Raw genomic sequence first — 27,921 nt, 5'->3', positions numbered from 1 at the left:
GAGCTAAGATACAGTTTGAATAGTAAATCATAGCAGGAGCTGCAAATAGCATGAATTACTTCCTGATGCAGCCCTGCAAAACAGATTGGTCCTGGAAGTTATGTGCATATGTTGTATATTATTCATGCTTAATCACGTTGCAGAAGGAAACTGTTCTGTTAGATATAACATGAATGCTTGTGTGTGTGGTTGATGCTCTTTGTAATGGTTTGGGAAATAAAGTATGTAAATAACAGGGTGGTGTAATATAAATAAATAATACATTGATATCTAAGAATGCCTTTGAATTGTAGCATTTACGTAGAGTCTAACATACACCAATGCTGAAATCTGTAGTAAAATAATTCAAATATGCATTTTGTGCATACATCTTTCTTTGCAAAAGTACATTGAATTTTTTAATAAAACAAATTCGTTTCCTATAATCTCTGGGTATGAAAGTGATTATCTTTTTGTTCTTTTTTCTCTTTCATAGCAACCGTTTATGCTTAAATCATGAGGCATTGCTTCTTGTTGTTTATTATTCTTTTTTTTTTCTGAGAGGATTTTTTGGTTGTACAGCAGAACACATATGACTCCACACTGTCATGTAATATTTGTTTGCAAGACTCATCTTTCAGGAGTAAGCTGTGAGTCAGAATACTTGGTTAAGAAGGGAATTATTTGGGTAGTAAGCAAGACTGAAATATAACAAATTTGGTAATTGTTAATGAATTTTGTGATCTGAACAACTGATGGATCTTTTGATAGCAGAGCTGATTATATCCAAGTTTGACTGCTGTTGGAGGCAAAGCAGGACTGGATCTAGGCAAACATCAGCAGTCAGAGTCTTGTTACGTATCTTTTAAACAGTTCAAACAATTGAAAATTTTTCAGTCACTGCTAATTTGACATTAGATCCATTATATCTGGTATGTACTGGCTATAAAAATATTAGTCTGTCTAAATATTTTTCTGCCAGTTTCATACATGCATGCAAAAGCTTGGCCATTTTTTTTAAAACTTTATTTAAAAACAGTTTTCTGGTTTGGGAAAATATAATAAATATAAACATTTTTGTGGGTTTGTATTTTTATAAGGAAAACTGTACATAAAAGTGACTATCACATTTTCCAAGCAGAAATGCAAAAATAAATAAGGTGTCTTGAAATTAAATTTAAATCGATGAGTTAGTCATGGTTCAGTTCTTGCATGTTAGCTAGTTAATTGTTAAGTAAAAGATTAGAAATGTCACACCAAATTGAAGAAAAGGTATTGTTCTTACCCTGAGGGGGAGAGTGGTATTAGAGGTACTAACTGATGATGGAAATGAAATATATTATAGAAATCATTCTAGAGGTTGCAGAATCTTTGTGTTAGGTGTATCTTCATTTTAATTCTCACCCATCTGAATTGCAAATTTGCAATTTGTCAGAATTTCCATCGTACAACCCTTGAAAAATTCTGATCTCTCTTGGAAAACCATAAAATGGCAGAGAGTTTTTAATAAGTAAGTAAAAGCACTGTTTCAAAGCATTTAATGTGACAAATGGTGGCAATGTTTGCAGTCAATGAAATGTTTTCAAGGCAGAGAGTGCATTGCATAATGTTATGATTTGTAGTCTTTGCTTCTATGCTCGAGAAGAGATTCTGTGCTGTTAACAAGGGAATTCTATGCATGCTGAATTTCCAGAATTGACATGACTCAGTGTTCACGTAGCTCAGAGTTGTCACTGAGTGTAACTGTTCACTGAGGGTTGGTTTTTTTGTTCGGTGGTTTTGTTTGGTTTTAGGGGTTTTTTTTTTTTCATGTGTGTGTGAGTGTGTGTGTGTGTGTGTGTGTGTGTTTGCTTGTTATTGTGAGGTCGTGTTGTTGTTTGGTTTTTCTTTGTTTGTCTTCCTTCAGATGATAGCCTTTCCTGAAAATCCACCCAGAACATGCAGCCCCCCTGCTCTCCCCCTAGCTGGGGAATGAATTAATCAGAACTCCGGGCAATTCTGTTTTTCCAGGAAAAGAAATAGAAGCTTTGATTGACCATTCAGAAACCATTTTGTTGACAGGATAGTGACATTGAATGTGATATTTAGGGTTTGGTTAGCCTCCACTTTGTATGAATGATAATGCAAGACACTATTTTTATGTCAGAAAAGGCAAGCAATGGTATATGCGGGGCTATATAAGTTTTAAACAGTTACTTCCAACTGTATGAGAACTAATGTATGTATTAGACTTTTTATATCGAAAATTTGAGACTTTTATTAGTCATTCAACTAATTGCTTTCATCTTTTTATATCTAATAACTTACACGCTTGAGTTGAGAGTTTCATACAACAGTATTTCTATTGCAGACTCTTCTTGACTTTAACATTTCATAGTGGTGTCATGGCTTGTTGTGATTTACACTTCCTGTTTTTTATTTTTTCTTATGAATATATACTGTGTGGGAGAAGGGGTTCCTAATGCCAATAAAGGAGGAGATACAGAAAAACTGTATTTTCTTAGCTGCTTCAGGATAAATGAAGTAGTGAGACTTGTCTGGATGTGAAGCTCTAAAATCATAATGAGGAAAAGAAGACTCTACTTTTTTATAGGTTTGAAACAAGTATAAACTTATGCTGTGTTGAAGTATAAACTTATGCTGTGTTGTAGTCTTTTGTGATGTTACTTGACTATACTCAAGTATATATCCTATGTACTATATAGTATGAATATACTATATATATAGATATATTTATATATTTAATTTATATATGTATATATACTCATTTATTTAGCCTTATGAAATAAGTAAATAAATTTTAAAGAGATCTTGTCATTGAAATATTCCAGAAAATTTACTTGATATCCCTTGCAGGAGAAACAAAGCAGTAAAAATTCTGATTAATTATGTCTGAGTCACTATCTTCTCTCTTAATTCCTCACAGATTGAGCTGATAGCATGGTTAATGAGGCACAAAAATCCAGGGGAGGCTTTTCAGTACCTTTTGTGAATGGCTCTTATGATTTTATTTACCTTCATGTACATTTATATTTCTCCTAAGTTTTCGCTATAGTTGACATAGCTAGGCTTCAGCAGAAGACTTTTATTCCCCACTCCAGTTTTTAGACTTTCATTGTTTCTAGAGAAAACATTTAAATACTGCAGTTATCTTCACTTTAAAGTACCCTGCAGTTAATAGTGGTCGTAAGAATTACAAGAAAAGAGAAGTTTCTGGTCTCTCTGCTTTTGTCAGATTTTTGTGGACAATTTTCAAGACTCTATTTAATAAAGGGATTTGCTCTGTTTTATAATTGTTGAGCAATTGTTGAGCAAAGCAAATTAATAGTTCTAAAGGGGAAGGGATAAAAAAGTGAAACTCATTTTCTTGAAAAATATGCATGATCTCTGTGTCCTTAAATACTGCCAGTGAATGGTGCAAGTTACCATTCAGAACTATAAATGCCAAAATATGAGGGATGGAAGAGTGCAGTTTGCTTTTCATACAAAGGAAGACAGTGGCAGGGGGAGGGCTAAATATAAGTACTTCTGATTCGTAGGGGGAGTTCCACAGTCATGTCTTGGTTAAAGTTTCAGAATGGCAATGGTAGGATCTTGAAATCCCTGTGGGGTTTTTTTGAGGTGTGAGTGGCATGGTGATTGTGGTGTCTGTAATGCATTTGGTCAAATACAGCAGCTTAGCATTTGAATTTAAGAGTATGGTTTTGAAATGTTGGTCAGTAAGCATAGACAGGAAGTAGTTTGGGTAAATGTATTAGGGAGACTAGCTAGGTCTCACTAGCTATATAGTAAATATTCAGCATTGCCCTGAATGGTGTTTAGCACCTAGCAATAGTCATGAAACAGGCTAGTGACTCTCACGTACATTACACTGTAATTGATCTGAAATTGTTTGGGATACATACACCACACGGCTGTAAAACTGCCAAGTTACTGCTTTATGGACAGCTAACATGTAGTATAGTATGGTTCATCCCACTTTACACATTAAATGAGAACCATGTTTAGTTGTACGGGGTAGGTTTCTTTTTAACTCCATTAAAAAATCCTCAAAACTTGGATGGATCAAATATGTAATACTTTACCATAAATTTGCAACATTTAGAATTACAGCCAATCTTTCAGTTACTTATCCCTTCAGTTTTATTCCTGTGGGGGATTGGTTTTGTTTTGGTTTCCCTTTCATTGCCTTATATAATGCTTTCCGTTTCTCTAGTTTCCTGTAAGTCTGTGACTCCTTTTCTTAGAAAATCATGTGTTAAAACCTGCAGTTCTGGTATGTTTTGTAGAGCTTTAGTTCAAGAAGGTGTCAGATGATTAGCCTACAGATTTCAGCAGTTTAATCTTCACAAATACACAATAGAACTCTAGTTCTTAGCCCTCTTACTAGACCCCTATAGAGGCAAACCCTTTTCTTTATCAAATTTAATAAGCTAGTTGCTGTTTAAGACTGAAATATGTTTTATTCCAAAGGGTTATGTGGTTTTTTATGTGGAACTGGTTGGTTGTTTCTTCTGATTGTCTTACATGCTGTTTAGATGTGATGAAAGAAGTGTGGGGTCTGCCCCTTTCAGTAGTTACCTACATGTGTTTCAGAACAGAAAAAGAAATAAAGGAGGTTTTTTTTTCTCCTGGTTTCTTGTGAGAATTTCTATTCCTTCATTCTAAGTCTTTGAGCAGGGGTGTTGGTATTTTGCCTTTTCCCAGAATTCTTTTGTCTCATAACATCATTTAAAGTTACTTTTATTGTCATTACCTGTTTGTTTTTCCTTTTTTTTTTTTTTTTGCCTTCTTACCCCAAAGTATATTGTTTTAATGTAAAGTTTTCTTTAGATATGACCTACTGTAACTTTGACATTGTAATTTTTCATCCTACTCTCTGGCCTTTCGACCTGTGTCTCTTTCTGTCTTCAAAATATGTGAGTCAATACCTGCAGTTCATCCTTTTGTGCTGTCAGTTTTCAGGCAGTTAACCTGTTTTCCAGATCTAACACTGGCATCACAGGGATGCATAACACTGCAGCACAGTACAATGATGAGTCGTAGGCTATGTTTCAGCTGGGAGCATTAAAGTCAAATTAAAATTCTGGTGCTGCTGAAGAGTTGATGCTCAACTGATTTTTTTAGTTTCTGATTAAGTAGGATTGCTTGTCAGTTACCGTTAGCATAAATCAGAGTTGTTGAGGGAAAATAATATTTTCCAGTTCTGTTTTATTTTAACAGTATATGTTTGGGTTTGTTGCAAACTGAGTTACTAATATGGAAATGGCTAGTGGTTGTCCTAGTCACTACAATTTTCTTTGTATTGCTTTACTTCTTATTTTTAATCAGTCTAAAATCTTAAAATCAATGCTTAGTTGTAAAATCAATGCTCAAATCAAATGATCTGATTTTGGAAAGGCAGGAAAAGAAATCTACTGTTGTAAGCTGTTTCTAAACTGGGAGGCTAAGAAGACATTTTATTAAATGTCATGCAGAGAAAATGAGAAAATCTTGTTATCTAACAGTGAGTATAGGACAACAGGTGAACGTGGTCTTCAGTCAGACAGCATAAAGGAAGAATGAAAAATTTAACCAGCAAAGCAGCCTGCAGGTTATGGGAATGTGATTGCAGTGTTGTTGGCAGTACTGATGCCTGTTGCCCGTAGTAGTAGAGCACTGTGGCAATCTGCTGCTTTTAACCCACAATATTTTAAAAATATTTTGTGAAAACTGTTTCCTGCTGATATTTGCTTCTCTGCTCCTCATGTAGGTATCATGCCGGTGTATCATAACATGTTTGCACTCATGAGTGAAACAGACAGAATGTGGTATCCCCCAAATCACATCTTCCATGTGGATGAAACAACCAGGCTCATCCTAATTTACCGCATAAGGTAATTAAATAAAATGTTGTGCACTTTTCATGATAAAACAAGACTGTGTGAGAGAACACAACCAGTATGATATTTAGTTGAACTGTAGTCTCTTAGAAGTTATGGACAGTTTGCTGGCTTCTTCTGGAAAATAGGGAGCTAAAAGAATCAAAAATATTGCAGTGATTTGAATTATGTATTCTTTATTAATTTTCTCTATCCAATATGTTAACCAGTGTCAGATTGAAGAAACAAACAATAAAAACACACTAGAAGTAAAAGGCTTTCATAATAGTGATACATCTCATCTCCTCTGTGCTTGCCTGTTTGAAATAAGTAGTAGTTTCTGAAATGCAGAGTAATTGTCCTGCATAGTCAGACATGTTTTTGCAATGCAGCCATTTTTCACTAACCTTATAATTGAATGTGGAGAACTGAAACTGTAGTCACAGTTTTACTTTTGTAAACTGCTTAATTTATTTACATTCTATAATTTGGACCGAGTGTTTTTTTGGGAACAGTTTTTCAAAAGAAGCTGGAAGGTACTAATAAAATTCTCTGTATTCTGATTAGTGAGAATAACTTAGCAAAGGTTCTCATTCCTCTCAGTACAGCTGATCACCTTGCTAGAGTACTATAGTACTTTAAAACATCAAGAACTGGATCTGAAGTCTTCATTGAGTAACTGGGGTTTCATAGTGCTCCTCCAGATTAGCAGCACTAGTTACATGTATTTGAGAGCAGTAATGTCTGATACTGGTAACCAAAATATCTGTTTATCTGTTTATTATTTGCTTGAATTTATTTCCTACCAGGTTTTATTTTCCCCACTGGTATTGCAGTGGCAGCAACAGAGCATACCGGTATGGCGTTCTTCGAGGTGCAGAAAGCCCCGTCCTTGACGATCTTGTCATGTCTTACCTATTCGCACAGGTATGCTTTACTCTCCTGTTTTTAAATGCAGATTGGTGAGGGTTATTAGCATCTATTCCCTTTCCATCTTCTCCTAGTAACTCTGTAGGCTCTTGAAAGCCTGAAGCCCTCTCAAGCTGGAAATTAAATTCCATGCCCTATTGTGTATTTGGAGAAATGAAGTTCAAAACAGTGCTTCTAAGCATGATAGCAGCTGGTATTCCTTATGAATAAGTACATCTTTTTGTGGATGAAGTAGGTCATTCAGTCTTCAAAGACCAAGCCAATAAAACCCTCTAAACAAACCAAATATAGACAATCAAACAACACAATCACAGCTCCCCCAATAACTGCACCCCAAACCTCCATTCTTGTTAAGCAGCAGTACCCCAGGTTTCATTTGCTTTCTTGCATTCTTTTTCAGTGGCGAGCTGATTTTTTGGATGGATGGGTACAGATGCCTGTTACTCACGAAACACAAGAAGAATGCCTTGGAATGGCTGTTCTAGATATGATGAGAGTGGCCAAAGAAAAGGACCAAACCCCAATGGCTATTTACAATTCAGTCAGGTGATTCCGCAATTTGTAACCGTTTCACATCTGTCTCGTGCCTAAACGTTGTATTTCTTTGCATTAGTGCCAAGGAGAAGGTGTTCACCTGTTGGCAGTTGATGTGTTGATGTAAAATAGTTACATAATTTTACCTATTATGTAAAATAGAAATGAATTAAAAAATTGTGTCGTGATGGCCATTCATGATTTGGAGACATGGATTTGACTCTCTTGATGAAAGGTAAGGCAGCAGCTTATTGTGTGAGAAAATATGTAAGCAATAATTTTAGGTGAGACACCTTCTGTATGTCATCAGATCCAAGCCCCTGCTCCTGTCAGGGTCGAATTCAAAGTTAGATGAAGGGACTCAGGGCCTCATCCAGTCAAGTTCTAAAAATGTCCAGATATGGAGATTCCCCTGTAACTCCTTTGTCCTCTGCATGACCATGGTCAGTGTGAAAGATTTTCTCTGTACCTAATCAGTCTCTTCTATGATACTCATAATCCTCTCTTGTCCTTTCGTATTGGTAGATGACAATTAATAGAACACCATACTTGAGCCTACTTTTCTCCAGGCGGAACACATCAAGTTCCCATATGCCTCTTCTCTCATGTCATGGCTCTTAACCATCTTGGGCAGATCTCTGCTAAACTTTCTTGAGTTTATCAACTCACTTGGGTGTATCAATCCTATCAGTTTCTACTCCAGCTGAGTTAATTCTGTCCCTGCCATAGGAACTTCAGTGACAACCAAGCACAGTTTTTTATTCTACCACCTGTTTTTCAGCCAGGAAATCTGTCCTTTATCCATGTAGTTGACATGCAGTATCCTCTTTACAATTTCTACACCAAACAGCAATTTTGTAACTTCTGCTGCCTTACCTTAGAACTTCACTAATGAAGGAACAGACATCTTTGAATTATGGAAAATGGTGTTATGTAGTTTATGTTGCAATTGAATGAAGGAAAAAATGGAAAATGGAAGGGGGGCTCTATTTGAAAGAACATACTACAGATCTAAGAAAGGATTTTTGTTATCTTACAGTTGTAAAAATAACAGTACATTTAGAGATAAAGGTGTTTTCAATGTTGTCTTGTTTACCACAGAACTAATTATCTTTGCTGGATTTAATGGATAAAATTAGTAGCTTTTTTTGTCTGGTTATGTATTCACAGCTACAAAATGTTTTTACCTAAGTGTGTGCGAGCAAAAATCCAAGACTACCACATTTTGACGCGAAAAAGAATAAGGTACAGGTTCCGCAAATTTATACAACAGTTTGGCCAATGCAAAGCTACTGCCAGAAACTTGAAACTTAAGTATCTCATAAATCTGGAAACCCTTCAGCCTGCCTTCTATTCAGAGGTTTTTGAAGTAAAAGAACCTGGTGGAGGTCCTTCTGGAGAGGAAAGTTTTGCAACCGTTGTAATAACTGGAAATGGTGGAATTCAGTGTTCAAGGGGAAAACTTAAAGACTGTGAGACACTTGGAGAGCAGGTAATTTTAAAAAATTATTTTAATAACTTTTTATGGAACAGAGTAGTAAGCTTGTTTTAGAAGTTCTGATTTACCTCAAGCAGAGTTGGTAGGCAAATTTTACTTCACAATGGCATACAAAAAATGTGAAAATGTAATGACTGTGCCCCCAGGTGTAGATAAAATGCAGAAATCCCCCAAATCTTCTTTGAAAGCTGTGATCTAAGGACTCCAAACAAGAGGCAAATTCTCTTCTATCTCTTTCCTGCTGCAGTTAGACACCTACCAGTGTCTCAGCAAATTTAAAATGACATCTGTGTGATTGTGGAGTCCCTATAGTCTTTCTTCAGGAATAGGTGCTTAGTGGTTCCTATAAGCACTAGTAATCATGTACTGCTGCATTTTTATTTTTTGGTATTACTTTTTGTGCGTGTGTGTGTGAGATTTCCCATCACAACTGTTCATTATGTTGAGTTTACCAAAACTCGATAGAAACTCAAAACAGTGTACATTGAGAGTGTGGGAGTTATGCAGAGGTAAAAGTAAAGGCAAACTGGAGTATGTGTGTTCTTTTCAAAATCATTTCATTGGTTTGGTAATTTTGATTTGTAATATGTAGCAGACAAGACCAAAGTACAAAAAGTTGCATTTCTATAGTGTGCTGTAATAATTTGTAAAAAATGCTATATGCTAGTGGGTTTTTTCAATACTTAGCAAAAAGTAAATCTGATTACATGCCCATATTTTTTGAAGTGTGATGTTGGAATATTTGTAGATTGACAATTACTTCATTAATAGTTGCTATGTATCAGCCCTCTGCCTTCCTTAATTCTCCTCTAAATGCAAAGTGCTGTGACAGGAGCTGTCATAAATGTCAGATTCTGCAATTTCCAGTTTTAGGTGTACACAGTGTATGCATACTATGCTGTTTGAGCTTGGCAACCAAGCCTTTAGTAGGCATAGTGTTTGAATGAATGATGTTTTTGTATAGATTGCCAAATTATTTTTTCATAAATAAAATGTTATCATCCTATTATTGACAGACACTGCATATATTTTTACTGGTAAAGAAACTATGTATAAAGTTGGTTTTGAAAATTGGATTAATTAATATGGATGCTTGTAAACATGATTGTAACTCGTTTCGGTAAGCTTTACTGATGAATTGTTATTTAGATACTGAACTGAAAAATAATTTTTATTTATTTGTATGTAATGCCATACGTGGGTGGAGTAGATTGTGAAGAAATTTGTTTTGCAAGTTTACATTTTCACCAACCAGAAGAACAAGTAGGTAGGACTGAGAGGACTACCGTACACTTTTTCTTCATCCAGCTAGATTTGCAGCTTGTATCACTCTGAATGCAGTTATGACATTTTGTATTGTTAACGGGCTTTCTAAACCTGTTTAATCAGGATACCAATAATAAGCTCACAAAAAAAAAAAACCTTCTCACAAAAGTAATCTAAATGTTCCACTGTTCATAAAATACTACAGAGTGAAGAAATATCTACAATGATAAAAACTCAAGCCCATATGTGGATATTTCTGTTCATGGTTCCTGGATCTCGGTCTGTTCTTCAATTTATTTTCCTAGTGATGATTCCATAAAGGAAAAAATGCTTTATTTGCTTGTAATGGCATGGTTAAGGTTTTATAATCCTCTTTGTTGTTAGCTTACGAGTTCAGAGTTGTAGAAGTTCCAATGCTGCAAATAGGTGAGAATTTTTAATTGCTGTTTATGTTATTACTGAAATTGTATGATATTTGTTGCAGGATTTACAAACATACTGTGATTTTCCTGATATCATTGATGTCAGCATTAAACAAGCGAGCCAAGAAGGCTCCAGTGAGAGAAGAATTGTCACCATTCACAAACAAGACAGCAAGAATCTGGTCTGTTTACTTTGGTTGCTGTTCTTTCTAACAGATACTGCTTTGAGCAAGCTGTGTGATTATTGTATGCATAGTATTATATAATCCATGACTATGTTAATTAAGCATGAGATAAAACTAAACACTATCAGCAGTGTAAGGGGTGTTATCAGAATACTAAAGGTTTCCTGCATTCAAAGCTGTGTGCTTGAAATGAAATAGAAATGGATGTTTATATCTGAGGAAAATTTCTGGTGCACAGATTGGTTCTTTTGTTTATTAGTCTTAAACCTGAGTCCATGGTTTCATTTCTCAAGTGTGCTGTTTCCATGGTGTCCTGATAAGCTGTCTGCTAGAGACCAACACATTCAAAAAGGCTTCAAAATGTTCTGAAGAAAGATGATACAAAATAAGTATCAGGACAAAATTAATGTTACTGCTTTTACTGTGTACAATTCTTTGAAGAAGATCTTAAGAAAGTATTTTATGCCCAAATATAAAAAGCTTTTTATTTGAACTACAACCTTGCATTTGAGTTAGGCTTTCCAGCAGGTATAACTATCACAGAATTGTGGGGTGGGCTGATCCTGGCTGGGCACAAGGTGCCCACCAAATCTGCTCTAATCACTCCCCTCTTCAGCTTGAACAGAGGAGAGAAAATGCAATGAAAGGCTTGTGGGTCAAGATAAGGATAGATATTGCTGATGTATTAACCATCATGGACAAAACAGAATTGACTTGGGGAAATTTTTTGAATTTGTTTCAGAGTAGGGTAATGAGAATAAAAAATCCTAAAAATATTTTCCCACCACCCCTCCCTTCTTTATGGACCAACTTTATTCCTTATTCTCTACTTCCTTCCCCTCAGCAGTGTAGAGCATTGAGAATGGGAGGTGTGGTCAGTTCATTGCGTGTTGTCTATGCCTCTCAGTCTTCCTCAACTCATCCCCTGCTTCAGCAAGGGATCCCTCCAATGGTGGAGAGTCCTTCATGAACTTCTCCAATGCATATTGTTTCCATAGGATGCAGTTCTTCATGAACTGCTCCAGTGCTGGTCACTTCCACAAAGTGCAGTTCTCCAGGAACAGGCTTCTCCACAGCTCCATAGTGGCTCATGGGGCCACAAATCCTGCCAACATCTATGTTTCCTTGTAGGCTTCCCATGGGGTCACAACCTCCTTGAGGCATATCCTACTTCTGTGACATGAGGTTCTTCATGGGCTGCAGGAGTATCTCTGCTGCACTATGAACTTCCATGGGCTGCAGAGGCATAGCTGCCTCACCATGGTCTGCACCATGGTCTGCAGTTGTGTCCTGGTCCTGGTCCTCTTAAAAAGGAGTTTGAAGACACCAAATTCTTAACACTTAGTCAAAAACACCTCTTTTTATTGCTCTCTAGCAAAGAACTTGCCAAATGTGCTCAGCTAAGTATGTCTCAGGCAAAGACATCCTAAGGCCTGTTCTCTTGGGTTACACTACTGAATGAAACCTAGGGTGGCTCAGAAAATGCTTCTCTGTTTTTGTTTTATTTGCAGCAATTAATATGTTGTTGCAGATTAATGCATTTTTCCCCCTGCTTTTATCTGTTAATCATACTGTGCATAAGACCTTTTTTCACACCCATTTTCCTTTGACCACACCATTTTTCTCCCTGCTTCTCTCCAGTGTAGCAGTCTTCATAGTAGTAAAACGTCATCTTCTGTCTATGATCCACCTGAGGATGCTAGTTTTTGCTGACTAGTAGTTCAGTTTTCAGGCAGGTACTTTCCTGGAGATTTTTCTTTTCTGCTTGAAGGCAGACATATAAATCTTTGATAAGTGAAGGCTTTCCTTTAGGGAAATGAACCAGACTGTATTGGCAGTGCAGTAGGTATCTGCATGCTGACTTGTATCTACTTGTTTTTCCCTTTCACATGCTTTCATATTGGCATTACTCTGCTGTTTCATCTACTTAGACTAGGGTTTGTTTTTTTTTAAAGGCAGATTTCATAGAATCGTGGAATGGTTGGAGTTGGGAGGGACTTTAAAGATCAGCTGGTTCCAATGCCCCTGCCTGGGCTGGGACACAGTTCATTAGAGCAGATTGCTCAAAAGCCTGTTCCAGGGATAAGGCATCCACAACTTCTCTGTTTTCTTTGGTTTGGATTTAATATTGAACACTGAAGGTTGCTATCAAGTTTTGAATCATAACAATAAGGTAGAAGGTACAAACATCAGTTAAAAACTGCTTTTATTAATGTCTTTAATGTGCATAGTGCATAGATATGCATATCTTTTATATCATTAGCATATTCAGGAATTTTTTATTGCCTATTAAAAACTGAACTTCTCTCTCCCTCCCTACCCCACATTGTTTTCTGGCAATTGAACAGGAGGCTGAATTTCAGTCATTAAGAGAAGCTCTCTCCTTTGTATCATTAATTGATGGATATTACAGATTAACAGCGGATGCCCATCATTATCTCTGTAAAGAAGTTGCTCCACCATCAGTCCTTGAAAATATCCAAAGCAACTGTCATGGGCCAATTTTGTAAGTATTTTTTTTTTAGTAATATGATAATTCAATATTTTTTTGGAAGATGAGCTTTAGTTGTCTGTGAACTGTGGTAGGCATCTTAAAATGTTTTTAATTGCTTTTATGTAACATAAAATGCTTTATATTTTTCATCTTATTTTTCACTTGTAAAATACAGTGCCTTTGTGACATGTTATAAAAATTAAGTGGAAAGATAATTCCTTGATAGGGACAGAAATAGTGAGTTAGCAAGACTTGTTTAAGAGGAAATTAGTTCTTATAATAATAATGAATGTTGTTTTATTTCAGCTCTTTTTTCTTGTTAGCCACTTTCCTGGTTAAACCCATCTTTTTTAGCCACACAAATGTTTTGCTAATTTAAGCTTATTTGTTAGGTAATTTTATTGTAGCTTCTTTCATAATGCATGTTGAAAATCATATCATAAGCTGTGGGGAATATATTTTTTTAGCCCTTAACATTTCTTATTGGATAAATAATTGTGATGGTTTAGTATAAAAAAATTTCAATATGCTGCTCTCTACATAAGCAATCACCCTATATATTGGAAAATAAAGGGCAGAGAGATTATCTTAAAGAAAGCTGTACAAAATTGAAAGTTTTACTTATTGTTCTATTAGATATTTGTTAATATTGCTCATTACTCAACATCTTATATTTATGCATTTTGCAATTATGCAGCATTAAACATTTTCTTTTTACTGCAGCATGGACTTTGCTATCAGTAAACTGAAGAAGGCGGGTAATCAGACTGGTTTCTATGTCCTTCGCTGCAGTCCTAAAGATTTTAAAAAATACTTCCTTACCTTTGCTATAGAGGTTTGTATTCTGTCTTAGTGCCTATTTAATTTTTGTTGTGATATAACAATGAGCCTGAGATGTTCGGTAAATGATTCTGAATTTTCCCCCAGAATGTTTGTCTGGTATGTATATTCTATAGCTACTTTTGTCAGACAGGGCAATTTTCAGGGTCTTGTGAGAAAAGTCAGAGTTGATACCGAATTGCTGATGCACATGCCTTGGAGACCAAGGGAAGAGAGCCTAAGAGTTCTGGAGATGACATGGATCTTGGGACTGTAATGTTGGGATAAATATTTGGGAGATGGAGCTGGAGCAATCTGATGGGTTTTCTATTTTTTTAACATTTGGGGATTTTTACTTGAGTTTTTCCCTGGGTTTTCCACATACCTCCTCCCCCACCCTCACAAGTGGGGCTCCATTAGATTGGGTATACAGCCTTTGACAATCTGAGAGTGCCTCCTTCACAGGTTCTTCTGGGTTTGGGTCTTGTCCTCATCCCCAATACTACTATATTATTTGGCAGCTGTTACATCAACACAAATCTCCTGGGTATTTCTGTTGTTAGCTAGAGAGAAGACCACCCTGGAAATGCATATGGGTACTTAGAGAACCAGATGTACCTGTTCTCTCTGGCATTGCAGCTAGTGATGACATAATGCTTTATTATTGCTGTTAAATAATTTCATGATCTTTTTTCAAGAATGGATTTATCCTTAATTACATTAGCAGAGCTCCCTTTGTGTTTTTAGCTAGGAAAGGTAATACTAGAATTTTCCTGCTGGTATACAGCGAGCTAGCAAGTTTGCTAATACTGTCAGAGATAGGTACATTTCTGAAAATGACCAAGTAATGCTGATGTGTGAATGGAGAAATGTTGTGTCCAATCAGTGAGGTATGTTTGGTAGGGAATTTTGTAGACAAAGAAATCAGTTCCTGAACAAGCTTAGAGAGGCAAAGTTGAGAGTCAAGCTTGTGAGAGAAGACTACCATTGCCTTTAAGTGACTTTACTGCAACTTTTTTTTCTTTTTCTGAGACTTGAGCAAGTCATTGGAAGACTTTTTATATTCAGAATTTGTTGAAACATTTGTTGCAGGATTGAGATACAGCATCACGAAAGCACTGTTAAGAGTTCATCTTGCTTAAAAATGTTTAATGGTATCTTTTCAATAGTCTTTGTGAAAATAATTCAGTGCATATTAAAAACACATATTAGGAAGTAATTTCTTAGAACTGTGCTGGAGATGACACGAAAACAGAATTACAGCTGAGATCTCCAAATCTGCCAAACAAACATGGAGCATAAGCATTAGGGCTATTGCTTCCAGCAAAATTTTGCTTTGATGTAACCCCATGTCAGGGTGAATGAGCTTTCCTTAATAGCTCTGAAGGATTTTTCCTAGGATCCATTATCTGTTTTCTCAGCTCCATCTTTTCAGATTTCATTAACATTTGTTTTTCTCTAGCATCAACATGCTAGTTCCAGTAATGGGAGTAGAGTCATGTTTTCTCAGAATCAATATTACATAGTGAGAACAAAATAACAAATTATGATCATATTTTACTGAAGCATCCTTTCTCTAATTAGTAGAGTGCTATACATTTAGATAAGCTTTCAAATATTAAATATTAATCAATTTCATTGTTAATGGAAAATTTTTCTGCAGCGTGACAGTACTACAGATTATAAGCACTGCTTAATTACGAAGAATGAGAATGGAGAATATAATCTTAGTGGAACCAAGAGAAGTTTTAGTAATCTTAAGGATCTCTTGACCTGTTACCAGACAGAAACTGTCCGTTCAGACAGCATAATTTTCCAGTTCATCAAATGCTGTCCTCCAAAACCAAAAGGTAAGAGAGAGATTTCTAAGCAGAAAGTTTTCTATTTTCTAGATTAAAGACTTAAAAATAAGTTAATACGAAATGGCTCTCAGGTAGATGCATGATACAAAACTGGGAGGAACTATTGGTACCCTTGAAGGCAAGGAAGCCCTTTAAAGAGACCTCAGAGAATGGGGCAATCACCTGCCATACGAAGTTTCATATGAAGGAAAATGTCAGATCCTGCAGCTGGGATGGGGCAACCCTGGATGTACAGACTGGGGAATGAGTTGCTGGAGAGCAGTGCCATGGAAAGGGATCTGGAACTCTGGTCTGTGGCAAGCTGAACATGGGTGAGCAGTGCCCTGGCAGCCAGGAGAGCTAAGCATGTCCTGGGGGCCATCAGGGACAGCATGGCCAGCCAGGCAAGGGAGGGGATTGTCCTGCTCTGCTCTGAGCTGGGGCAGCCTCACCTCGAGTGCTGGGGGCAGCTCTGGGTGCCACAGTGTAAGAGAGATATAAAGCTACTGGAGAGCGTCCAAAGGAGGGGAAGCTGTATGAGGAGTGGCTGACGTCAGTTTTTCTGTTCATCCTGGAGAAGAGGGGAATGAGGAGACGCCTCACTGCAGTTACAGCTTCCTCATGAGGGGAAGAGGAGGGGCAGACACTGATCTCTTCTTTGTGGTGACGGTGACAGGACCCGAGGGAATGGCCTGAATCTGTGCCGGGGAGGTTTAGGTTGGGTATTAGAAAAAGCTTTTTCACCCAGAGGGTGTTTGGGCACTGGAACAGCTCCCCAGGGAAGCGGCCACAGCACCGAGCCTGACAGAGCTCAAGAAGTGTTTGGACAATGCTCTCAGGCATGTGGTGTGACTTTTGGGGATGGTCCTGTGCAGGGCCAGGAGCGGGACTTGATAATCCTTGTGGTTCCCTCCAACTCAAAATATTTTGTGATTCTGTGATACATTTGTGTGGGTTTTTTTTTATTTCACTGATCTATTTATTCATCTTCTTACTCATAGTTTCCAGTCGCGGTCTGCAAAATTTTGGTGTAAGATAGTCTTTCAGAAGTAATCATGGTAACCAGTTTTGTGATTAGAAGCAAAACTGGTTTCTTAATTGCAGTGGATTGTGTGCAGCAGCATTTCTTCTTACATCAAGTATTTTCATGTCTTGAGAAGGAAAGAGCTACTAAATGAATTATTTATCACTGAGAATACTTCCAAAGGCAATGGAACCAACAATGTCAGTGAATTTCTGTCATTGTTGATCTTAGCTGAGCTATGTCAAGTCTGCAGTGTGGTTTCAGCTCCTTTTTAATACTTAAAAATTACACATGGAATAGGGCGTCTGCCTGAGGAGGGGATTTTTCTTGCATTTGCATTTATTTTTTTCCCCTGTCTTTGATATTCATATCTTCCTCCTTTATGAAATCTTTAAATATCTGCCCTTCTAAGTAGTACTACATACAGTTTAATACTGTCTTTGTCTTTATCAAAGTTCTTATTTAAAGACAAACTTGCCAGAACAGACTATATGATATAACTTTTACTTCTCTCAAATTTGATTGAAAGTAGCCACTGGATTCAAAACCTTAGAAATGATGTAACAAGTAAATATGTATGCACATTATAGAGAATAAATTTTTAACATTATTCCATTAAAATAAAAAATTTATATGCATCAGAATGATAAATTATTGAATAAATATAATCATGGATATGAGCAGATACCCACAAAGACATACTTTTCAGATTTAGTTTTAGTATAAGACTTGCTCGACTTTGTATTATAAAAGAAGGTAATTTACGTCCCCTTTTCCATCCCCAGTTGTTATTACAAATAATGCAGCAGTTAAAATGTGAAAGGGGCTAGGAATATTTTCATTATGTTTGTCAAAAGAAACACAAAACTCATGAGTGAACCTAGATGATTTTGCTGATTAGAAAATATCAGACTTTGATTTCAGTTTAATGCTGTGTGGCTTTTAAAATACACTGATCTCAATGTGCTATCTTGTTTGTGTTGAATCAGGAGCCCCTCATTATGAACCCTTCTGAAACACTATTGGTTTAGTTTTATATTTTACAAATTTACTTTGGTTTTCCTTTCCCTCTTTCTTCTCCCAGATAAATCAAATCTCCTAGTCTTCAGAAGCAATAGTGTTTCTGATGTACCTTCATCACCTATGCTACAGAGACACAATAATGTCAATCAAATGGTTTTTCACAAAATCCGTAATGAGGACTTGATATTCGTAAGTCAGTTTGTTGCTTTTTCTACTGCAGATTTTGGGTTTAATATGCACCGATTTTTAAAAACCTAGGCATGTGTTTAAAAGAATCTTACCTGAGCTGGGAGATTTTGCTGTAATCTTTCCTTAGAGTTGTGGAAAATAATTTTTTTTATTTTTCAGTAATGCAAATAACTATTTTTTTATAATTAAGAAGCATTGTTTGGACAGCAATAACAGTTACTTGGTTCTAGAGATGTCTAAATACATAGCATTCCGTTAAATAATGGAATTGCTTCCTCTCTGGTTCTTGCAGCAAGTTGTTTTCTGAGATCCTTGAGTAATCAATAAAAAACAAGCAAAAATTTAGATGTTTCTCATATAGTTGCTCCCTTTCCTTCTCAGCTGGACTCTACAGCCAGCACACCTCTAAAGACTAGCATATGCTTATACGGGGCGGGGGGGGGGGGTTCTAAAGATATCTTTTAAAACAGGCAGATATTTTTGATTTTATTCTGTCTGTATCCTTCCTTCCTTTTAGGAGGAGAGTCTTGGACAGGGCACATTTACTAAGATTTTCAAAGGTGTAAGGAAAGAAGTGGGAGACTATGGCCAGCTCCATCAAACTGAAGTTCTTTTAAAGGTGCTGGATAAAGTGCACAGAAACTACTCTGAGGTTGGTGTGATTGTTGACTGCTATATAACATTTGTCCATGCTATGCTGAGCATTAGTCTTCTTTTCATAAGCATTACCCATTTACTTGATAAATGAGTATTTGTGTGGTAGAGTTGTTTGTTGAACCAAGCTCATGCTTAGACTTGTGGCACTGGGAATATGGATTTGAGACTGGCTTTGGGAAGTACACCTATGTACTTTATTTCCCCTGTTCCCACCACCTGTGAGAGAATTCAGAACTACCCACTGAGATCTGAGGAACAAGTAATTTATACAATTAAAGTACCAGAGGAGGGGTGGTATGGCCACAGGATAGTCTTAACCAGTAAATTCATTATTTATAGACAAGGGACCATTTATGGAAAAAACTTCCTCTGGATAGAGTGTCTTCAGATTTTCCAATAAAATCAAGTAATCAGAAGTATTTATGCATGAGAAAAACTCGGCATACATGGATTCACCCATAATACTGAGCCCTCTCACTTTTTGAGTGGTGCTTTTAGCAGACCTGAAATGCTTTTGTGCGCAAACTAATAAACTGGTAGTGTAATAAAGCCCAAGGCTCTGTATGTGAGAACTGAATTTCACAAGATGTAGTAATGTTTATTATAGTAATGTAACTTTATAAAACTGCTTTTGATAACATAGGTAATAAATTTATATTTTAAAGTATGAATCAGTTACTAAAAGTTCAGAGGATATAAATAAAGATATAGTCACCTGAAGGAAAATGTTCTCATTTTCACTTCACTTTGTTGGGTGAGTAACCAGTACACAAGGAAGTGTAGGTGGAGATGCCACTGAACATAATAAAAAAATAAAGCAAGCAATAAAAGTACTTGAAACTTTCCTGAAAAGGTTGGAGAAGGTCTTGCTGTAGTGGATGAATTGCATAATAATTTTTGTGTTTTAACTTAATAATGTGCTACAAAGAAATAAATTGGAAACTGAACAGTGCATATCGCAGAATAAATTAGAAAGTGAATAGTGTATGATAAATTTGCCTTCAATTTACCTAGGTAATTGATGCTGAAAAAAAAGAAAAGATTATTTTAAAAATGTTGAGATACACTTGCCGGTAGAGAAAGAGGTTTTTAACCTATCTGGAATGTGTACCGCCAGTTATTTAGAAAAAGAAAATTAGGAAAAAACCTCCACGACAAAAACACTGAAGCAAAAACCAACCAAACAAGAAACAGTTGCCAAACACAAACCAACAACAATATAAAATATGTTACATAGGGTCTTTGCAAAGAGATAGTTGAAATGTTTTGAAAAAATTTAGTAAATTTATTAGAACTTCGGGGCTTTGTTTTTACTGATGTATTTTCTTTCTCAATCTCTCCCTCTCCTTCCAAAAAGTCCTTTTTTGAAGCAGCAAGTATGATGAGCCAGCTTTCTTACAAACACTTGGTGCTAAATTATGGAGTCTGTGTTTGTGGAGAAGAGAGTGAGTAGAAATTAATTCTTTTTTTACTAATTTTTATAAGTCTCTACTAGAGTTTGACATTGTTTTTGGATAAAACCAGAGAAAAACCATCAAAACAGCAGAAGTTCAACACCAGCTGGACAGCTAATACATGCTCATGCTGCTGCAGTATTAGCCGTGGTATCTGAGAGCTAGTTAATAGTAAAAAAAAAGAAAAGGGAAAATTGTTTAAAGTACAGTCAGTGTGAATAGTAACCTCTGTAGATGACTCAGTCATGTCTGTTCTGTCTGAGATGAGTTTTGCTGTGCCTCTGGAATGAGCTTTTTAAGTGCCAGAAAAATTGCATCCTTACATTGCATCAGCTGTGGTTAGCTAGAAAGGGAGGTACTGTGTTATCCAGAAAAATCTTCATTTATTGTGATTAGAAACAGACATTGCCACCCTTTTCCACCTGTGCTGACTTTATGAAAACAAATATAACTTTGGGAAGTTTGGTTTAGAGATCCCGTTCTGAAAAATATGAGGTCCTGGTAATTCAGCAAACACACTACAAAATTGTAGCAGCAATAAAATGTTTGCGTTGTCTGCAAAAGTTTAATGTCTTTCCAGTTTAGCTTACAGCTTTGTGACTGTGTATCAATAAGATTTTTTTAAGAATACCTGAAATACATTTATACCATCTTGAAATGAAATGTTAAGTTTGGATGGTTGCCATATGCTAATGTGACTTCAAATATGACTGCTGGATCTCACTTTGACATTTTTTCTTCTTCATTCAGTCTTTGGGCTGAGATGTCAGTTTGCTCAAAACCCTTTTTTTTTCTGTGATTAGAAATTTGTATGAAAGGAAGCATTTTATAATTGTATGGGCATATTATATAGGTGGTTACCTTCATTAGGGAGAAAGAATTTCCAAAACAGACGGTGGATTCAGTAATCAGAATTTACCTCTGTAATCAGAAATTACCTCTCATAGAATGCTGGAAAAGGCACAGCATTATGTTTGGCCAAGACAACCACATGGGGTTTTTTGTATTTTATTCATTTTACCACACACAGGGATGATATATAAAATTTCAGGTAGATCAAGTTTATAATTGAAAAGCAAGAGGTATATTTCATACATTTATTTACACATTTCACCTTTAGATTATAGCTGTCCTGTAGGAGTGATTCTATTTCTGAAGGCAAGAGACTTACTACATTTTAAGGCTGTTATTGATTCAGTGGTTTACACACTTGATGTACAAATTCGATAAAAATTTTTTCACATAATTGCAAAAAAAAAGTATTTGCTCTCTCTAAAATGAATTTGTTAAAAAAATCGGGGTTATTTTTGTTACAGTCAGATAATACTAGTAGCTTCAATGTGAGCATCTTGCAGCTGAGAGCAAGGATTCAGTCATGTGATTTGAAATTACTGTGTTGAAAATTATGAAGATGGCAGTTCTTGTTTCTGGAGTAATTTGCTAGATGGCTGCATGAAGGCATATGTCATACACATATGCACAATTTTAGGGCAAATACTTGTCTGTCTTCAAGCAAAGCATCTTTTGTCAATAAAGCATTGCATTTTCCAGTAAGAATATAAATAGTAAACAACTATGAAGTGAATGACTTGAATGTTATTCAGCTCACCACATTGATAGTGCTATACACTACTATGCTTCATCAACAGTTACATTCTTGTGCCTTTCAGGTGAGGGTGGAAAGATGCTCACTGGATTTTAAGATAATCTGTAAAAGATTAAATCTAAATTATTAACCCTAAAAGATTAAATCTAGTAAGAAGAAATTAGGTGAACTTCCACACTCTGAAAAAGTATAAAGAACATAGAGTATTCTTGGTGGTACTCAGATACCACAGAACTTGAAATTTGTAGTTAGATCACCAACAAGGTATCAAAAGAAGAGTACTACTAAAGTCATTAATCTGTCTTGAAATTTTATTATTTGTTGTTGATTTTAATTGTTACTCTTTTTATCATTATGAATCAGACATCCTTGTACAAGAATATGTAAAATTTGGATCCTTGGACACATACTTGAAAAAGAACAAAAATATTATCAATATTTTGTGGAAGCTGGAAGTAGCCAAACAGTTGGCATTAGCCATGCATTTTCTGGTAAGTGGTTCAGTTTTGTTAATTGCAGAATTCAAGTGATTCTGACTAATGTGTGTAGAAAGGCTGAGCTATTACCTGAATTCTTAAAACTCTGGAGGGTTTTGATAGTGGATTGGCTATATACCAGCTATTTAGTAGATATCCAGAGACAGACTTTGTATCTTGAACAAAGTGTAGTTGAATGTCCATTCTTTTTTAATGCTTAATGTTTTAGCATGAAATATAAACACATTTGCAGTAATGCTTTCCCCCCATCCTCCCCACAAATCAGTCCTTTCTGGGCTTCCCACCTCAGCTCACGATGTTGAACATAAACCATTTCCTGGTAGTATAATTACTTAACCACTGGGAGGGGAAAACACTGTACTGTTCACTCCTCTACTGCATTCTTCTTGGGCATTAGGTCTCAACCTTACAGTCATTCCAGTTAAATATAAAGGCCATTATTCAAGACAGGATACGTGACTAGATAAGTCTTTTCTTAACAGGATTTAAATATTCTTATATTAAATGGATAGATGAGCATTCTTCTGAGTTCAAAAACGTCAAATTGTTTCAGACTTTAAGCAAATAACAAAAATTGGCTGAAAACTGTAAGTTTGAGAGAAATTGATGGTGTACCTGGAGTTTGATGAACTTAATCTGTGATCATTATTTTAATTGCTGATGTTTCCCTCATGCTGTACAGTATTTGTTTTTAAATATCTCTTCAACAGTAAGACTTTTGGTCAGTTTGTAAAAGATGGATTTCTGTTTATAGGAGGACAAAGGCCTTGTTCATGGGAATGTCTGTGCAAAAAATATCTTGCTTATCAGAGAGGAAGACAGGAAGTCTGGAAACCTCCCATTTATAAAGCTAAGTGATCCTGGCATCAGTATTACAGTTTTGCCAAGAGACAGTAAGTCTTTGCATCAACTTTCTTGTTCAATGCTTCTGACTTGAAAAATAAGTTTAAGGGTGGGGTTTTTTTTGACCACCATCTAATCTAATTTTGTCACAGTAAGTTCCTTGATCTGTGTGTCATTTTATAATTATCGCTACAGTCTTAGCCAAGCAGTTTTGAGTGTACCTTTTAAATTAGCAAACAGCTACAGGAAATAAGGCCACAGTTCTCCATTGTGTGAGCTTTTTTCTCTGCTGTTCTCATTTTCAACCCTGTTTCATTGGTAGTACTATTGTTACATTATATTGTAAATATATAGTATAGTCTCTTACATTTACAGATAGCTGCTGAACTTAGTGTCTTGTAATTGATCAAGAACTTTCAGAACTGAAACCAAATGCACTTTTGAAAATGCTGACTGGCAGTTAAAAATCATGTTCAGTGCATTTCTTAGTGACTACCTAGAGCTGTTTGATGATGTTAAAAATACTGGGTTATCATCCACTCTTAAGACTGTTCCAATGCTTTACAAACAGCAAAATTAACTAAATGGAAAATGTGTGCAAGGTTGTTATGCTAATGGAATGGAAGTAACCTTACTATTCCTTTTATGGTCTTTCTTTTTAATGAAAACACTTCTTACTTGGTACTTTTTATCGATGTCTAAAGAAGTAATGTATCTAACAGCTTATACATAATGCAGTGTCATTATTTGCCAGTAAACTATTTAAATTCTCCCTGTTTTAATATGAAGCTTACATTATTCTTATGAGATCTCATTTTAAGGACCTCTTAATCCAAATCAGTACAATCCCATGTTTTAACTTGTTACTACAGTCAGTAGCAATAGCTTAAAAATCACATAGTGTAATATTCCTTTTCATGGTGCCTTTTGCTGTGCCATAATATGCCAACCATTAGCAAAGTATTTTTTATTCTTTGATGTCTTAGTTCTTTGTGATAGCTGTTGAGTCTTGGTAAGATGGGGAAAATAGAGAAATTACAGAACAAATATAACATGGAAATTATATTAAGGCAATTTTATACTTTTAGGCTTATTTTACGGTAAAACGAATGGACCTCCTCTTTGATTCACAAACATGATTTTAATTTTTGTCCACATTCCATAATTTGATTTTCTTTGTGGGAACAAATACTTGGAAAAATATTATTAATACATTGCAAAATACCTGTCTGTTTTAAAGCAATTTTTGCCAAATCAAATATATTAGGGAATTTTATGGTATTATTGTTTATCTTAACAAGTTTCCTTTGTGTGATTGCACAGTTCTTCTTGAGAGAATACCCTGGGTTCCTCCTGAATGTATTGAGAATCCCAAACAACTGAGCCTAGCTACAGACAAATGGAGTTTTGGTACCACTTTGTGGGAAATCTGCAGTGGAGGAGACAAACCCCTGAGTGCACTAGATTCTTCAAGAGTAAGTATTACTGGGTCTGCAATCATAGAAGTTCTTTGAACACTTCTAATTTAGAACATCTGCTTTGTAACCATATCAGCATGTAAAGTGGTGTGGCCTATGACCACTGCAGGAAAAATACATATTTGCTTGTAGGTAATAACCAGAAGAGATGATTTGAAGTTTGTTTTTATGTTGTTTATTTTGATTTTTAGGGGGACAAAGAATTGTCAGTATTATCTAGTTCATATTTTTGTTGCTTTGTTGCAGCAGTGTGTATCACTTTAAACAGAAAAGTACTCATAACAGTGTGCATGGATTTTAATTAGCATTCTTGTAATTGGACATCTTAAATACAGCAGGACTTTGTGTGTTGCAACAATTCTACTATTTTAGCTAAATGAGTAATGTTAACTTTTATCTCAGGTAGGGGCAGGAGATGGAGGAGAAACATATTCCATTAAAAAGCTAATTCATATGTATTTGCTTCTTTAGTTGGAAGCAAAAAGAATACTTCACTATGCCACAAATGTACTAGTAGAATTACTTTTGTAAAGGTACTTAACCTTCCCATAAAGCCTGATTTGATTTCTCAGGTATTTTAATCAGCTCTTATAATAATCTCCAAGGTTTACCTAGACCTAACTTATAGATACCTAAGTATTTCAGAAGTTGCCCTACATTCTTCCATAATGCTTACAAAGCTTTTCACAACTGTCAGTGCAGCCAGTTCACAGGTCAGTAGAATTTTCTGCTGGACCTACCCAGCTGAGGATTTATGAACCCAGCTGAGGATTTATGAAAGTGCTGATAAAGGAGACACTACTTTTCTCATCTTTCTCTATCATCTTGTCTTCTACCAGTAATTGGCTGGAAATTTCTGAACTGATCATTCTAAATTATACTAGCTTTGCCTTAGATTAAAATTGGTGGGATGGACATTTGGTGAGATAACAAGTCTAGGTTTAGAGCTGTAATTTTTGGCTGCTCTTAGGAGAATGTTAAGGCTTCTGCAACTCTTCATGGTTGTAAAATGCAAAATGACTTACCTATTTAATTCCAGAAACTACAGTTTTATGAAGATAGGCACCAGCTTCCTGCCCCCAACTGGACAGAACTTGCAAACCTCATAAACAACTGCATGGATTATGAGCCAGATTTCAGGCCTTCTTTTAGAGCAATTATACGTGATTTGAACAGTTTGTTCACTCCAGGTGAGTTTGCGATATAATAGGATCAAAAAGACTCCTGTTTCCTATTGGTTCACGTTCTTTTTAGTATGTTTTTTGCAATACATCATTGTATTTGACTGCAAATTACTGCACAGAAATAAAGGTGGCTGTCAATATGCTACTGAGCTTGAAGTATGCCTAACAAAAGTCGAACAGGCCATGACTATAATAAGGTTCTTCCTTTTCTTGTTCACTACTCTGTGCCTTCTGTTCCCTTTCTTCCCTTCTTCCTTCTACCTCTCAGATTATGAGCTATTGACAGAAAGTGATATGTTGCCAAATATGAGAATTGGAGCACTTGGATTTTCTGGCGCTTTTGAAGATCGGGACCCAACACAATTTGAAGAAAGACATCTTAAGTTTTTACAGCAACTTGGCAAGGTAAGATGTTTCAAAATTCTGTAATACTTTAGGAAATAACTATGGTTTTCAGTTAACCTTTGATGACCCCATTATTTGCAGTGAAATTTCTGTTTTAAAAGTTAATAATTTCAGTCATATCTCAGCAACACGTGCAGTTCCTTCTAGCTCTTTTTTTCACTTTCACAGTATTCTTAGAAGAAAATTAGCTAACCTCCACAATGAATATAGTCACACCAAAAGGCTAAGTACTTTTAAGTAATGCAGAGCTGCCTGACATAAATGATAGATGGATAGATAGATGGATACACACATGCACTAGATATTCAGTTAACAACACTCTGGAGCATTCTTGTGCAGAACTAGTGGGATTAGTGTTTTTTTGCATGCATATTCTGAGAAATCTGAATATACAGCCTCTAAATTCAAAAGGAAAATATATGTCTTCAAGATACATGTAGGCCTTGAAGTTTTGGTCTTAGAAATCAGCATTTGGTTATTAGTTTTGCAAGTCATTGCAGCCTGGCTGTGTGAAAGCAGACCTAGACAGATGACCAAGTGCAGCTGGCAGTATTTTTCTAGAATGGTTCTTTGCTGTTTTATTTGGTTTTTACCAGTATTCTTTTGGCTTCAAGTACAGAAGCAGCCTGAAAATGAAGTAGCAGAAGTACTTCTGTTTGCAGATAGTTGTTCACTGTGATAGCATAGCATAGGGAGAACAGCAGAGTGGTAGGTGTGGCTGCATAAAGGAAGACAAAAGACAATATAAATGAAGAAAGAGACAAAACCTGAACATTGAAACAAATTGGAGAGGAGCCAAAATGAAAAAGAGCAGAATTAAGAACCAAGACAAAGGCATTTATGCAAGTGCAGGAAAACTATTAGTCCAGTGGAAGTGGAAATTTGCGAAAGGAGAGAAAATGGATGGACATCACCCTCTTTCCTTGTCCTCATTTCTTGTTCTGTTTGCTTCCTTTCATGGAATATATTTCTTTTCAACTGTTACCCTCAGTCCTGCACTTTTCATCTCAGGGAAGTTTTGTGGTCTTTCACTTAAATAATTAATCACATAACCTTAATGCTTAGTACTGTGAGCACTGAACAAAGACTACACTCTACATGAACAAACATGTTCTCTAGGAAACACAAAGAGCAAATTATGTGGACTTGTTTCTAATTCCCAAGTGTTTCCATTTGTGACCTAGGGAAATTTTGGCAGTGTTGAGATGTGCCGGTATGACCCGCTGCAGGATAATACTGGGGAGGTGGTTGCTGTGAAAAAGCTGCAACATAGCACAGAAGAGCATCTTCGGGATTTTGAAAGAGAAATTGAAATACTTAAATCACTGCAGCATGATAACATCGTTAAATACAAAGGAGTATGCTACAGTGCAGGTATGTGCTGTACTGAATACACCTAAATATACATACTGAGAAGTTCAGAGAGGTAAGTGTTTGTGACAGTCACTCATTTGTTATAAATTTGCCAGGACTGAGAGAGTACAAAACAAAGGAAGTTTTTTGAAAGATGATAACATTGGTAACAAGCTGATCTTACCATTCTGAGTTTCATCTTGACAACACAGACATACAGACTTCTACTTTGCCTTAGCAATAGTAGCTGAAGTATTGATGAGATGATGTTGATTAGTGATATATTAATTTTCCAAGCATATCCACATTGTTGTTGAGTTTCAATAAGTGGCATTTTTGGAAGAAATGCAGTTAATTAGTATATGAAACATTGCATAGT

General features: G+C 36.0%; 1 protein-coding gene across 7 annotated transcripts in view; it reads left to right on the top strand.

Moving 5' to 3' along the window:
• JAK2 (Janus kinase 2) overlaps positions 1-27,921 on the top strand; it is an 87,257-nt gene that overhangs the window by 42,581 nt on the left and 16,755 nt on the right. For all 7 annotated transcript variants that reach the window (XM_059493146.1, XM_059493147.1, XM_059493148.1 and 4 more), the window contains 17 exons: positions 5,732-5,855; positions 6,650-6,767; positions 7,171-7,316; positions 8,475-8,796; positions 10,553-10,672; positions 13,024-13,181; positions 13,893-14,004; positions 15,652-15,838; positions 17,938-18,065; positions 18,583-18,717; positions 20,080-20,167; positions 22,146-22,273; positions 23,034-23,172; positions 24,446-24,597; positions 25,640-25,790; positions 26,053-26,189; positions 27,374-27,563. In XM_059493146.1, the coding sequence (XP_059349129.1) occupies positions 5,732-5,855; positions 6,650-6,767; positions 7,171-7,316; positions 8,475-8,796; positions 10,553-10,672; positions 13,024-13,181; positions 13,893-14,004; positions 15,652-15,838; positions 17,938-18,065; positions 18,583-18,717; positions 20,080-20,167; positions 22,146-22,273; positions 23,034-23,172; positions 24,446-24,597; positions 25,640-25,790; positions 26,053-26,189; positions 27,374-27,563 (2,535 nt within the window). The remainder of the gene's footprint in view (positions 1-5,731; positions 5,856-6,649; positions 6,768-7,170; positions 7,317-8,474; positions 8,797-10,552; positions 10,673-13,023; positions 13,182-13,892; positions 14,005-15,651; positions 15,839-17,937; positions 18,066-18,582; positions 18,718-20,079; positions 20,168-22,145; positions 22,274-23,033; positions 23,173-24,445; positions 24,598-25,639; positions 25,791-26,052; positions 26,190-27,373; positions 27,564-27,921) is intronic.

The sequence above is a fragment of the Ammospiza nelsoni genome, chromosome Z (genome assembly GCF_027579445.1).
Source record: "Ammospiza nelsoni isolate bAmmNel1 chromosome Z, bAmmNel1.pri, whole genome shotgun sequence".
Lineage (NCBI taxonomy): Eukaryota > Metazoa > Chordata > Aves > Passeriformes > Passerellidae > Ammospiza > Ammospiza nelsoni.
Note: the sequence above shows the minus strand (reverse complement) of the source record. Positions and strands in the feature narration are given on the sequence as shown.